The sequence below is a fragment of the Scaptodrosophila lebanonensis genome, unplaced genomic scaffold (assembly GCF_003285725.1).
Source record: "Scaptodrosophila lebanonensis strain 11010-0011.00,11010-0021.00 unplaced genomic scaffold, SlebRS2 tig00001418-arrow-arrow-pilon, whole genome shotgun sequence".
Lineage (NCBI taxonomy): Eukaryota > Metazoa > Arthropoda > Insecta > Diptera > Drosophilidae > Scaptodrosophila > Scaptodrosophila lebanonensis.
Genome location: NW_022060744.1, coordinates 2,145,403 through 2,160,493, shown reverse-complemented (window position 1 = coordinate 2,160,493; position 15,091 = coordinate 2,145,403). Strand labels below are relative to the sequence as shown.

Sequence of the window (15,091 nt, the reverse complement as noted above, 5' to 3'; positions counted from 1 at the left end):
GATTGCTGCGCCGCACAGTGGTTCAAAGTTGCGTTTTCAAAACAGTAGCAACTATTTCGGGGACAGTAATTATTATTCACGCAAAAACTGTCAATTGTTTTCCTTCCGAAATGTATTTCGTTACAGCGTTAGATAGTTTATGTATTTAAAGGAAATACGTTCTGGTGCAGTAAGATAGCTAAATATTTGTTAGCGATCCCCTAGGTGTAGTGGCATGTCGAACTTACTTGACATCCTTATGAAAAATTTTGCATTGTGATGCATTTAATTGCAGAGTCTTTTTACATGAAAATCTGTGATCGTCTTATCCATACGTAGTGCCATTAGAATGATAGGTGAAAAAATTACTTTTTTTAAATTTTAGTGTACTACAATATCGTAACCAAAATTACTAGCTAGGAGTTTTTTTTATAGTGCCTCACAATCACGCACGCACTCACGCACAGATGTAGGCATTGAAAAAAGTCGAGGCAAGTAAATCGCTTAAAAGCACGGTTTTTTCTCATTCCTTTCCTTCACGATTTGAACGTTGATTCTCGGCAATTCGTACGATTTTCGTAAGGATTTCGGTACACATTCACGCACGCTCACGCACAGCATAAAAAGGTGACCGAATCGCAAAAAATCGAGTCAAGTAAATCGCTTAAAAGCGCTGGAATTACTCATTCATTTACTTCACGAATTAAACGATAATTTTTGGCAATTCGTAGGACTCGCTTAAGGTCTTACATAATCACGCACGCTCTTGCACGCACTCACGCACAGCTGTAGCGCTAGGAGGGCAGCCGAATCGAATAAAAAATAAAAAAAATAAAAATCTAATCGGAAAAAAGTGCGGTAATTAGTCATTTATTTTCGAGTAATGCTTTGATGGTTGTGGCCCATGGTGCGGCGTCTAAGACGGCGACGTTCTGCTACTGTTGTTGCTTTTGTTGTTGTAGTTGTTGTTGTTGGCTTGGCCGCCGCTGGTGTCGAGCACCTCACTGTTGGTTGCGGCTCCAAAACAAAGCAAATTCAGTTTGAATTCTGCCTTCAAGCGCTCTAGAACAAAAGTCGGCCATAGAAGTAGAAGCGACCGTTCAAATTTTGAGAAAACCACACAACAATAATAACAACAATAACAACAACAATAGCAACAACAAATTATTGTAAACTTAGAATTCAGAATTCGATGTGCATTTATTAATTAAATTACTATTACATGAGTTTTCAATAATTTTGCAAAATTTCAATTTTCTGTGCACACATTATTTTTTTGTTTTTTGTTACATTTGCAATTTTAATTCAATTCGCATAACTAATTTTTTTTTCGATATTGAACGTGTGTTTGTTTTTTTTTTCGTATAGTTTTGATTTGTGCAAATTAGCTTTTGTTTATTGTTTTACGAGGTGGCAACCGGCTTGCTGTTGATAAGACCTGACTGTGCCCGCCCGCCCGCACATCAGATAGTGCCGTGAACATAAAAGCAAACAATCTGATTAAACATAGAGCTATCTGTCAATCTGTTTGTATGTCGTCTGTCTGTCTATCTGTCTGAAATAAACAAATACAATATTATCAAAAACGTTCCAACAAACCGAACCACATTATTCCGCCAGCAATCGCAATCATGTCGTTGGGTTCCGGCAAAATACTTCCGCGTCGCCAGGCCGTGCCCGTTCTCTACACCCGAGGCACCCACTATGAGGTCGGCTTCGATATGGTAAGTGGTGAGGGTCCTTCGACCCCTGACCTCTCTCTCTCCCTCTCTCTCTCTCTCTATAGCACTGTCGCTGTGGCAGTGCCGCCCCCTCCCCCCACATATCACAAACCACACGCTCGAAAAGGCACGCAAAGTGCTAGCCTACTGTTTAATTATAGAATCGATTGTACCTATTCTTTATATACATATGTATATACTTAAAAAACCATGCTTCGATTTATCACAATTTTACCTCAAACATGTCAGCAGCAATAGAGATAAAGGCGTATTTGTTTTATGGCATTAAAACAGTTTAAAAATAGAGCTCATTAAACTAGATATTGTGATTAGGTGGCTAGCTTTTATGGATCATAGTTCCTTTTTTTGGTGGGGGGTAGTAGCGGAAATGCTTTAGGTATCTCTTAATCTTCAAGTATCTCTTAATCTTCAAGTATCTCTTCATCTTTAAGTATCTCTTAATCTTTAAGTTTCTCGTAATCTTTAAGTATCTCTTAATCTGCTCCTTGCACTGTTTTCCATTCCGGAACTCCTTTGATACTGCTGCAGAGTGGAGTCCAACTTCTCTAATTTCGAGCTAATTTTTGGTGGGAGGGAGTAGCGGAAATGCTCTAAGTATCTCTTAATCTTTAGGTATCTCTTAATCTTCAAGTATCTCTTAATCTTTAAGAATCTCTTAATCTTCAAGTATCTCTTAAACTTTAAGTTTCTCGTAATCTTTAAGTATCTCTTAATCCTCAAGTATCTCTTAATCTGCTCCTTACACTGTTTTCCATTCCGGAACTCCTTTGATACTGCTGCAGAGTGGAGTCCAACTTCTCTAATTTCGAGCTAATTTTTTGGTGGGAGGGAGTAGCGGAAATGTTCTATGTATCTCTTAATCTTCAAGTATCTCTTAATCTTTAAGAATCTCTTAATCTTCAAGTATCTCTTAAACTTTAAGTATCTCTTCATATTCAAATATCTCTTAATCTTTAAGTATCTCTTAATCTTCAAGTATCTCTTAATCTTCAAGTCTCTCTTAATCTGCTCCTTGCACGGTTTTCCATTCCGGAACTCCTTTGATATTGCTGCAGAGTGGAGTCCAACTTCTCTAATTTCGAGCTAATTTTTTGGTGGGAGGGAGTAGCGGAAATGTTCTAAGTATCTTTTAATCTTCAAGTATCTCTTAATCTTCAAGTCTCTCTTAATCTTTAAGTATCTCTTAATCTTCAAGTATCTGTTAATCTTCAAGTATCTCTTAATCTGCTCCATTCCGGAGCTCCTTTGGCATTGCTGCGGAGTGGAGTCCAACTTCTCTAATGTCGAGCTAATCCGTGCAGTGCCTCGGTCGCATCGAGTGCGACCTTCTATCGTCCCTTAGGGTATAAGGATGTCGGCAATCAATTCTCTTCAGTTTCGAGCGTGGTCAACTTTTTCCACTTCTCACTCCGTTTAGAACACTTCGATATTGCGTGTTCAGCATCGCTGCATTTTCCCATTCTGTTCAGTTACTTCGGAAAGTATTCATTTACATCCCTAACTTTTTTATTTGACGCTGCGCCCCGTCGGGGACTAGTCTCCCTGTAAATCTCCCTGACTGTTGCTGTCTCGCTCTTGCTATGGTCATCGGTCATCCATAGTCGTCTTCTTTCCATAGCTATATACTCTATCGGCATCGAGCTGCTTCTAACTATAACACGAGTGAATTTAATTTTTTTGATTGCCTACAGAGTATTTCACAGTCGAGGATACTGCTCCGCCTTTTCCAAGGAGAGGTAATTTGTTGAAGTTTTTTCATTGATCATACGCAGAAGTTATTTTTTAAATGCATCGTGCACTATTTAATCAAAATTTTAATTTAAATTTAAAAATCTCCCAAGAGGCTTTCTTCCGCCTTGAAGATCCTGAGGTAGTCTTGCAAGTATATTGCCGTTCCAGTTTCCCTAGAAAGCAGCTCTAGTCTCGTATTTAGAATTCGATTGTTGTCCTCGCTGGATCCGTAAATCTAATCGCTTTTCAAAAAGATATTGTTCGAATCCTACAAACCATCAGGTTTTTTCAAATCTTTGCACTCCATTTCGAATAAAATCTTCACAAGTCTAAGAATTCTCGAAACGTAAGACATCAAAGCATTCCTGATAACATTTTTGGAATAGTTTTGGGGTTCTGTGGTGATATCTTATCACCAAGACGTGCCACCGAAACATAAAAAAATTATGCTACAGCGCTACCAAATATTTATGCTCACCACAAAAGTAAACCTGTTATCGGTGTGGTTCATGCTCAGCTTGCAGATAAGACCGATTCTAATTAGGTAGCTGCTAATGGGGTTGGCCGGGCTTAGAACTTATGTGTGTAATATGCCAACAATATATGGTATTTCGTTACGTTTGCCAAAGCAGAGCTACAGCTTAACCTGGTTTGGACCAAGGGCGCAGTTACAATCTCCATCTCCGTCCCCCGATCGATCATGTGTGCGGAATCAAAACTGCAAATGCTCAGGTCCATTATCAAGGGCAAGCAATTAGCGTGCGGTTCGGTTCGATTTGGTCCCACCCCAAAATATTATTTAAGGCAGCACACTCGGATTTACAAGGAGAAATTTTTTCCTTTTGTTTTTGTTGTCACCGACATTCGAATACACTATAGAAAGAACTTTCAATAAAGAACGAAGCTTATGTTATGGTCAGAGGGGCAAATAATTTGCACACAACATTGTCGAATTACACAATCATAGCATGAATTCGAATAAATATCAATATCACATATAATAAGCCCATATCCCTATGGTTTATACCACACGACCTAACTTTCCAATTATATATTGGCTGCTTTTTCAAAAAAACAACGACATCAGTTCCTAAAGTCCGGTTCTCAAAGTTCCTTACCTTGGTGGAGGTTTGGCGAAGCCTTAAGCATTTTACTCAGCACCTACTTAATAAAACCTTAAATCTGAGTGTTATATGATTCGATTCAATTTGAATAGCTCTGGCATAATAACTGCTTCCATTGCGCAGTTCTTGTAATAGAGAGTTTGATCTATGCTGTCTACCAAGGAGAAACCAGCGCTATCCTACCGATCATCCGTTTTGGGATTCTTTTTAAAAATTTAAAACAATTTTGAAATCATATGATCAGATAATTATAAATACTTACTATATTTATATATAATTGACACTTTGTGAAGAAAGTGTGAAGGAGGTAATGATCGAACCATACTATACAGTAACTGATGATCCCATGACATTAAAGCGGTTCGGTCAAGGGAAGAGGATCCAGAAAATATACATGAGCGCCACACTATGTGAAGGAAGTGAAGGTTGTACCATACTGATATGTATGTTTATAAAACACGTAGTACGACCATTTTGAACTTGAGAAAACTACGTTACGAAACTATATGGATATACTATGGAGAAAACAGATTCTAAATACGTTATATATTATTATTAATTGGCACTTTGTGAAGAAAGTGTGAAGGTAAACCATGCTATACAATAACTGATGATACCATAATATAAAAGCGGTTCGGTCAAGGGAAGAGGATCCAGAAAATATATATGAATGCCACACTATGTGAAGGAAGTAAAGGTTATACCATACTATACATTTGTTGATGATCCCATGACATTAAAGCGGTTCGGTCACGATCACAAGTTGTGGAGCATATAGTCGTATATGAATGCTGAATTATGAGAAGATGCTGTGAAGAGATGAAATGGTATATCATGATATATGCATACATATATAGTCGTAGGAACTGACGATGCCATGTTAAGGAGACGGTTCGGTAACAGCAGAATCAAGCATTCTACCACAATAGCCGATTTCTTGTAGAGCATAAAACTCACTTACAGAACGCTCCGTCGAGCGTCTATCTGTCTGTCTGGTTGTCTGTCCGTCCGTCCGTCTGTCTGTCTGTCTGTCTGATCTCTAGCTATCTGGCTGTCTGTCTCCGGGGCGCCCATTTACTCGCACTTACTTTACAATGACCATTATTCATAAGTATTGTATTTTAACTGATTTGTGATTTGTGTGTTTTTTTTCCTTTTTCGTTTGTCTGTCGCGTTTTCGTTGTTGCCGCCGCTTTGTTTGCACAGCGTAAACGTTCGATTGGTCGTGATCGATTATGTATTAGCATCCGCGAAACGTTTACAGCAAAAGTCAAAGCCACAGTCGGAGCCAAAGCCAAAGCCAAAGCCACAGCCAGATTGGGAGTAAGAATTTAAATAAAAGTTCAGAGTCGACGAGGCACAGTGGGAGGGCCTTTAGAACTAGAGAAATTTGCATAAATTTTTTTCTAAATATTTATAATTGTTGTTATTAATTTTATTTACAGGGTCGCACATTTGGCTCCATGATTAAGAACTTTTTGGTTTTATCGTCGCCGTTGAACGACAGCTATTTACCGTTATATGGCACGCCCCAAGGCAGTGAGTGCGAAAACAACAAAAAAAAAAAAAAAGAAATAATAATAGTGCTTATCTATGTGGGTTAATATTTGTTTCATTTTTATTTTCTATTATTGCAGAGCAAGTGTATAACGAGACCTTGGAGTCGGTGAAGCGCTCCTTTCCGCAGTATGTGCGCGAGCTGGAGGGCGTGGCAGATGGGGCGGAGGTGGAGTTCCATAAGGTGAGTGCGAAATAGCAAGTGGAGGTGGAGATGGAGGTGGAGGTGCGGGGAGGGGGAGGGGGCAATAGGCAGTGCCAATTAACACTGAATGCTATGCAACAAGACAAGCAAACAACTGGCGATTTGATTGTTTAAGCAAATAAAACGCCTCAGCTGTCAACAATTAAATGCCTATTAAAACGAAAACACATAATTGCCTCAGTCGCAGTCGCAAGTGCAGTTGCAAATGCAGTTGTATTAGCATTGGTATTGGACTTAAATATTGTGAGGAGAAAAAAAGCAAGCATAAAATGGAATTAAAAAATTATAGTTAAATTAAATCAAATAAAATTCTGATCGCCTGCCATACGCGTCGTATGCGCAATCTCAGCTCTCCAAAGGTGTGTCTGTGTGTGCAACAAACGGTAAAAACATGTTGCATGTCTCGTTGCCACGGCAGTTGCAAGCCAATCAATGACAACTCTAAATGCAATTGAATACAATAATACGAGCCACAACAATACAGTCCACACTCACTAAACGCGACACTCGACTCCACTCCTCTGCAGTCAAGTCGTCGAAAAACCTAGAAGAAGCCGAGTTATTTATACAGCAACACTGTGTTTGACGATCTGTTCGATCGAGTATAACTCTACAAGTATGTTCTGTATTATGTCAAAAGCTATAACTCGCAGGAACCACAACAGCTCTCCTCTTCCTTGCGAAGATCATGGAAATTGCTAGAAGAACTAAAATGATTCTCCTTCTAACTTGATGTCCAAAATGTGAGGTCATCAATATCTAATGTGACCATTTAATAGGCCAACCAATAAAAGCAGCTTAAACTCATTTTCCTTTAAGAGACGAAAAAGCGGTCAATAGAGATGATGGAGAAGACTGCTTCATTTCTAAGATCTCCGCCTATTTCTTCTACCTCTAGATCCATTCAATATGAAAGACGAAGAAGTAGCAGGCGGAGATGATGGGGAAGACTGCTGTATTTATAAATTCGTCGCTTGTGTAACCCTTCCCAAGTAATTTAAAATAGTTCTCTCTAGAAAGACGAAAAAGTGGTCAATAGAGATGATGGAGAAGACTGCTTCATTTCTAAGATCTCCGCCTATTTCTTCTACCTCTAGATCCATTCAATATGAAAGACGAAGAAGTAGCAGGCGGAGATGATGGGGAAGACTGCTGTATTTATAAATTCGTCGCTTGTGTAACCCTTCCCAAGTCATTTAAAATAGTTCTCTCTAGAAAGACGAGAAAGTGGTCATAAAAGATGATGGGAAAGACTAGTTCTTCTACCCTTAGATGCATCTAATATGATCGTTCAATTTGGAAGAAGTCGCAATAGCTTTCCATTAGTCTCCTGTGAAAGACAAAGAAGAAGCAGGCAGAAATAATAGGGAAGACTTTTTTATTTATAATTTCTTCCCTTATGTATAGCTTCTACCCTTAAGTGTAACCAAGTAGCTTAAAATCATATGCCCTTAAAAGGTGAAGAAGAGGTAAGTAGAGAAAATGGGAAAAGATTTCTTTATTTCTAAGTTCTTCTTTCTTTTTCCTTCCATTTAGATTTATATTTTGAGAAACACAAAAGAAGTAGGCAGAGATGATAGGGCAGATGTTTTATTTATAAATTGTGCTCTTGCGAATATTCTTCAGAGACGATGGGAAAACACTTCCTCATTTCTAAGTTCTTCTTCCTGTCCTCCAGTTAGATTTGGGATTAAAAGAGTCGGCGGGAAAACTGAAATCATTAGTGGGTTAGCAGCGAATTGTTCGTCTTTAAGGAACTTCCACTGTAGTTCAGTTATAAATAAGTTAACGCTAACAATTGTCGTGCACCGTGCGGCGCAGACATTGAACTAGTTCCGTTAGCTGTTAATTTGTTGTTATTGTTGTTGTAGTAGTTGTTGATTTACGGTCTTCCAACACGCAGACGCGTCAAATAATAAAGAGAATTAGAAAAAACAATTTAAAAAAATAAAAGAAACCAAAAAATTGGCAAGCTAGCTAATTTGACGTTCTTGACTGGATTGGCTTTTAAGCCAATTTGTAATTGCCAGTGTTGGCCAAAATTGTGAGAAAAAGCACAAATAACAACAACAACTACAACAACAGCACGCAATAATTATAAAACGGCAGCAGCCAAAAGAGAGAGAGAGAGAAAGAGTGAAAAAGAAGCCAAAAAAAAATGCCAATGTCAGCCGCCTCTATGGTTTCTTATTCTTCTGCTTTGGCGACTTCTTGTACAGCAGCCGCGCAGAGACGAGTGGCTGGGTGGGGGCCGGGAGGGGGATATTAGATAGACAGACAGACACAAACACACATACACACATACTTAGATATGGACTTATGTATTTGCATATCTAGAAGCGAATTCTTCTAGCAGCTGCGGCTAATATGTAATAATATTTACGTTCAAATTAGTTGTTCATTATTTTTCAGTCCAATTAATTGAACGCATAAGCAAGTTCGCCCCCCAGCCTTCCTCTTCCGCCCCTCTTCACACCCACCTTTGAGAGTGTCTGTTAACCTTGGCCCCAGCGAGTATACGGCATTAGCTCGAAATTAGCATTTCAAGTACTGCCAATAGATGCCACAAATCAACTCTCTCGTTCACAGACTTATGCTGCTTCAGTATATCGATCAGTTAAGTAGTAAGTATATTTGTATATTAGCCAAGTGGGGATTGATCTTCAAATTGAATAGTTAGCAACAATGGCTTAAGGCGAGTCTCCTTTTAAGCAGAGCAGAGATGATGGAAATTCTTAATTCTACGCTCATTTCTTACCTAACCCTTATATCTTAGGCATTATTCAAGTGATCATCCAAAGTGGTTATCCGAACAAAAAGATATCACAACAACGGCTGAAGATGAACCTCCTTGGAAAAATACAGTGGAGCTTAGCAGAGATGATGGAAAAGCTAGCTTTTTTTCTTAATTCTTCGCATATTTCTTCCCTTACCCTTATGCAATATTCAAGTGATCATCCAAAGTGGTTATCCGAAAAGAGAAGAGATCACAACAACGGCTGAAGATGAGTCTCCTTGAAAAAATACAGAGGAGCTTAGCAGAGATGATGGAAAAGCTAGCTTTATTTCCTAATTCTTCGCTTATTTCTTCCCTTACCCTTATATCTTATGCAATATTCAAGTGATCATCCAAAGTTGTTATCCGAAAAGAGAAGAGATCACAACAACGGCTGAAGATGAGTCTCCTTGAAAAAATACAGTGGAGCTTAGCAGAGATGATGGAAAAGCTAGCTTTATTTCCTAATTCTTCGCTTATTTCTTCCCTTACCCTTATGCAATATTCAAGTGATCATCCAAAGTGGTTATCCGAAAAGAGAAGAGATCACAACAACGGCTGAAGATGAGCCTCCTTGAAAAAATACAGTGGAGCTTAGCAGAGATGATGGAAAAGCTACCTTTTTTTCTTAATTCTTCGCTTTTTTCTTCCCTTACCCTTATATGTTATGAAGTATTCAAGTGTCATCCAAAGAAGACGTGACGACAATGGTTGGACATGAGTTTTCTTCGAAAAATATAGAGGAGCTTAGCATAGATGATGGAAAAGCCTGCTATATATTTAAATTCTTCGCTTATGCCTTTTATACGATTCTCCTTTGACAGGCAAAGGAGAGCCTAGAAAAGGTGATGGGAGAGCATTCGAGAATAGGAACAGGCTGACTAGCTAGGAAGGCAGAAAGCAAGCTAGTTAGTGACGGGTTAACACACCTGGCACGTGACATTTGAAAGTGCCTCGGGGTCACATTACCTCCAAAAGATTCATAAAATCCTGTAGATGGAAAACGCAGATTCCCGGCATAGCAGAGATTCTACCATCCTCTGCCTATCCATAATGTAAACGTCATTCTTAGACATTAAGTGAATAGTTTAATTTCGATTTCAGCTCTTTCTTTTACATCTGGACGAGATTTTGCCGCAGGCCTTGAAACATCAGTCCGGCAGCAAGGAGAAGACGGCTTGCAAGGTGACGAATTGCAAAAAACAGCCAACCGGCTGTTCATCAATCATTGTCAATCATGAGAATTGTGTGAGTATTGAAATTTGTTTCCGGCATTCAATGTTCTAAGCCATCTCGGCCTCCAGCGTCTGTTGGGCCACACTGAGGACGCACTCACGGAGACCCTCAATCATTACTATTTCGTTGTCGCTCACATCATCAGCGACAAGCCGCAGGGGAAATATAATGTTAAGGAGGAGCGCTTCATGTCCCTCTGCTATGCGGGCCATCTGCCCGGCTATACGATGAGCTACAATCATCATGGACTCGTCTTCAGCATCAATACGATCAGTGCCGAGCATTTGGTTAGCGGCAAGACACGTGAGTTCAGAAATAAATTTCAATCAATTTATGCGACCAGTATCAGAGAAAATACTCTCTAACGCTTCAAACCAATTATGATTGTCCAGTAAGATCAGAAATAAAAGTGTTCCATTAACTTGAAGCATAGCTGTGTACATCATCATGATATCAAACAGCATTATATAACGCATCAATCTTATTGCGATCAGCTCTGTAAAAAAGGCACCTTCAACGCATCAATCTTATTGCGATTATATGGAAACATTCCATTATTAGTAGTATAGCATTCTAGAAAGGCCCCGATGTTGATCACTCAATGTCGCCTCATAGTCGACGATCACGCAAACATTATGCTCCAAATCATGCTTTTATCTTGATCGCGTGGTCACGCATACATGTTTAACGATTGCGATCAGATCGGCAGCGTATATGACAAGCATAAGTTAATAGTTGGGGGCTGGAAAATAAGAGATCGACAGTTGTGTTCGGTTGTTCGTAGTTGCTTGAAAGAAGGTTGTTGCACTACAAGTCGATTCTACCTCCATTGGGGTTCAAGTACAAGTACCGCTTATGGCCTGTCTTCTAGTCACATTGCAATGAGTTTAATCTTAAATTTTGGTGACCCCGATGTCCCAAATAAGGGGAGTGCAGTCTGTGACTTTTTTAGTCGAGTCTCTTCGTTCTTTATTTCTGTGTTCGTGTTCTTCCGAATTTATTTGCTGTCTGAGTACAGCCTCAGTTATTCAAGAAAGTGAAAGAGAGAGCAACTCATTCGTCTTCTGTTACCCTCCAAGAGGTAAGATGTCGTATAAATTCCTCAACTTTTGGTGACCCACAGACACAAGCTCTCTTTTTGACAATCTCTCATATATAGGTCTCTTAATTAGAAAGCTGGATTTGTTTGTTTCTGAGCTGTTCTTTCGTCTATTATTACCTCTTGAGCTTCTGCAAGTATTCAATAAATATGTGAAGAAATCAAAAACTTCTACATGACAGCAAAAGTAATATATATTTATATGCTCCATATACGTATAGTATTGTATTGAGAAACTGTCATGATTTTTTAACCTTCCCCAAAGTTTAACTGGCATTTGTGATCGAAAGCTTGTTTCAATAGAAATGGAGTAACAATTATTCAGAAGAAATTTACAAAAGACTAAAAAAAAACTATTATACTTGTACATCACATCTAGATGTAACATGGCATCTAAATTCTTCTTTAATAAACCATACAGGGTCTGATCTGTATGTGATGTCTTATAATTTTAATTAGCATTTGAGGGTTTTTGTATTTTGTTCTCCTAATGCTAACTAAACAGTATCTGTAGGATTTCCTGACACCCAATTGGGGCTTTAATTTTTGAAAAAAAGAGGAAACAACAGTCACGTTAAATTACATTAAAGTTTTAGTTTTCCAACAAAACTCAACAGGATTAGAATATTTCTTCAATTGAGGGTTGAATTTTCAAAGTTTTACTCGTAGGTTTACAATAACTCAAGTTCCCTGACACCCAATAGGGGGTTTAATTTTTGAAAAAAGGAGGGCAACAACAGTCAACAAAAATGACATTAAAATTTTAGCTTAAATCACAATTACATTTTCAGCAAATCACAACAGGATAAGAATATTTTCATAATTGAGGGTTGAATTTTCAAAGTTTTACTCGTAGGTTCACAATAACTCAAGTTCCCTGACACCCAATAGGGGGTTTAATTTTTGAAAAAAGGAGGGCAACAACAAAAATTACATCAACAAAAATGACATTAAAATTTTAGCTTAAATCACAATTACATTTTCAGCAAATCACAACAGGATAAGAATATTTTCATAATTGAGGGTTGAATTTTCAAAGTTTTACTCGTAGGTTTACAATAACTCAAGTTCCCTGACACCCAATAGGGGGTTTAATTTTTGAAAAAAGGAGGGCAACAACAGTCAACAAAAATGACATTAAAATTTTAGCTTAAATCACAATTACATTTTCAGCAAATCACAACAGGATAAGAATATTTCTTCAATTGAGGGTTGAATTTTCCAAGTAGGGGTTGCATTGTCGCAGCAACAAAATATTGGAACATTGGCATCAAAATGCAGTTCTCTAGCATTTCGCTTAAGATGAATTACAAGTAGTTCGCCAGTCAATAAGAATCAATCATATACATATGTATGTATAAGAACCACTTTTCCGATCATTTCCAGCACGACATTTTGTGACGCGGGCATTGCTCTCGGCTGAAAATGTGGACGCTGCCTTCCGGGTGCTTAAGGATTGTGGCGTGGGTGCGGCCGATGCCTGTTCCATAAACTTTACACTACTGTCGTAAGTATTGTCCGATACTGACACTGACACTGACCCTGATCTGAAAGCTCAACTCTCCGATCTTTGGTCTCTGAATCCAGGGATCCCAAGCAAATGTTTTACAATGTGGAAATGGCGCCCTCGGTCGAGGGGAAAGACGAGTCGCAGCTGAACATCAAGGAAATACCCATCGGTGGTCACAATTACCACACCAATCAGTCAGTTATATTGGTTATATGCATATGTATAGTGTGATGATATATTTAAATTAAATTATATATAGGTTTGATCGGATTGAGGCGGAACAGGCCAATGCGGATATGGTTGAGTCGAGCGTTTCGCGAATGAAGACGTTCAATAACCACCACGAGCCGAAGGATGCGAAGGATGTGTGTGCCATGCTGGGGGATGTGAGCGGCGGATATCATTGCGTTTATCGGGAGAATGGCCGTTGCGATGAGTTGGTGAAGACAATTTCCATTGGAATATTCGATTTGAACGCGAAAACGATCTCGCTCTATTCGGACAATCCGCACTTGACGCAGGCACACTGCACATTACCCTTAATACTCAAGTAGTTCTTTACATCAAATCTATAGAAATTGTACTTAAATTCGAACAAATTCAAAATAAAGTTTTAATTTTGGAATAATATTCGTGGCGCCACCTGTTGCAATTCTTTCACAATTAATTTTATCTGATGGCAAAAGTTTCCGCTAGTCGCTGACATAAGCACTTAACAAAAGTTACCTGCTACAACACCTGTGTGCCACTTTACAGCACTACTGCGTAACTTAAACTGTGCTGCCAATGCGCTTGCTGGTCTGCATGCAGTGCTACCATTCAAACAAATCAGAGCCTTTGCTTTTTTGGCAAACGCTCCTTCTAATAAATGGTGTATTTCGTGTATTTGGAGCACATGTTATCAAAATTAAATTAAATGTGTAACGTAAAAGCAATCCAGCAAACACACACGCGCATTGCCAACGAACCAGCACTTGCGACTACAGGCCGCTGTGCCAAGCAACAGAATTACCACGTCGCCATCGTCGTAGCTTCCATTTCCATTAGCAAATGTTAATGCTGGTCCCACACCTGTGCCTGATGTGTTTGTTGGCTTAGTGTTGTATTGTTCGTATTCTAGGCACTTCACACAATGTACACACTACTGCACGGTTTCTACAAATATCTCACACAAAAGGATGAGTACTGCGTTGTTATTTTGGGTTTGGACAATGCAGGCAAAACAGTAAGTCCACCAATTTTTCCTATAAGCGGACACGTCTGTAGACGACATTTCTTGCAGACATACCTGGAGGCGGCCAAAACAAAATTCACCAAGAATTACAAGGGCCTGAATCCAACGAAAATAACCACAACGGTTGGCCTCAACATCGGCACGATTGATGTGCAGGGCGTGCGCCTAAATTTCTGGGACTTGGGCGGTCAGCAGGAGTTGCAATCGTTGTGGGACAAATACTATCAGGAGTCGCATGGTGTTATTTATGTGATAGACTCCAATGACCGCGAACGCATGGAGGAGTCCAAACTTATTTTTGGTTTGTCCGCAACACCTCAAGTAACTAATTAGATTGTCAAGAATTAATCAAATCGGTCTTTGCTTGCAGACAAAATGATAAAGAACGAACTGCTTTCCGGCGTGCCGCTTCTCATATTGGCTAACAAGCAGGATTTGCCCGATGTTATGGGCGTGCGTGAGATCAAGCCGGTGTTCCAGCAGGCGGGCGCATTGATAGGACGAAGGGATTGTCTAACAATACCCGTGTCGGCACTTAACGGGTAAGATAGCTTTGCATTTTTTATGTTTCACATCGAATTGTAAGCAATTCATCCAATTCCAGCGAAGGCGTCGATGAGGGCATCAAATGGTTGGTGGAGGCAATCAAGCGACACGCACTTGTGCGACCGCCCCGTGAAAACGATTGAGCCAACGAATTCTGTTCCAGTTTAAGAGATCCAGCAACGTGTACACCAGCTCCTCGGCTTTAAGTAGGATAATTTTGTATAAAATACATAGACACACATATATATTTTTTATTAAAGCATAATAATATGTAAATACTAATGTAACCACCATTCACAATGTTCCTCCGTACCCGCTTATCGATGACGCTTATCCAAACAAAGAGAGCCAC

The 15,091-nt window shown here is 39.3% G+C and overlaps 2 protein-coding genes across 4 annotated transcripts; both read left to right on the top strand.

The window, feature by feature from the left end:
- The first annotated feature begins 1,049 nt into the window (after positions 1-1,049).
- Positions 1,050-13,589, top strand: LOC115633244. 3 transcript variants are annotated; one of them, XM_030530639.1, is made up of 9 exons: positions 1,050-1,148; positions 1,348-1,703; positions 6,022-6,115; positions 6,214-6,317; positions 10,219-10,362; positions 10,419-10,653; positions 12,836-12,956; positions 13,037-13,153; positions 13,219-13,513. In XM_030530639.1, exons 2-9 carry the CDS (start codon positions 1,611-1,613, stop codon positions 13,511-13,513), a joined length of 1,203 nt encoding a protein of 400 aa, XP_030386499.1. In that variant the 5' UTR covers positions 1,050-1,148; positions 1,348-1,610. The 3 variants fall into 3 exon arrangements, with proteins under 3 accessions (XP_030386499.1, XP_030386500.1, XP_030386501.1); XM_030530640.1 differs by having other exon boundaries at positions 1,060-1,148; positions 1,390-1,703; XM_030530641.1 differs by lacking the exon at positions 1,050-1,148 and having other exon boundaries at positions 1,292-1,703; positions 13,219-13,589.
- Positions 13,590-13,793: 204 nt separating this feature from the next.
- On the top strand, positions 13,794-15,032 carry LOC115633418 (ADP-ribosylation factor-related protein 1). The gene is made up of 4 exons (XM_030530877.1): positions 13,794-14,184; positions 14,242-14,494; positions 14,564-14,735; positions 14,798-15,032. The coding sequence occupies exons 1-4, from the start codon at positions 14,092-14,094 to the stop codon at positions 14,880-14,882; spliced, it is 603 nt and encodes a 200-aa protein (XP_030386737.1). The 5' UTR covers positions 13,794-14,091; the 3' UTR covers positions 14,883-15,032.
- Positions 15,033-15,091: the final 59 nt, after the last annotated feature.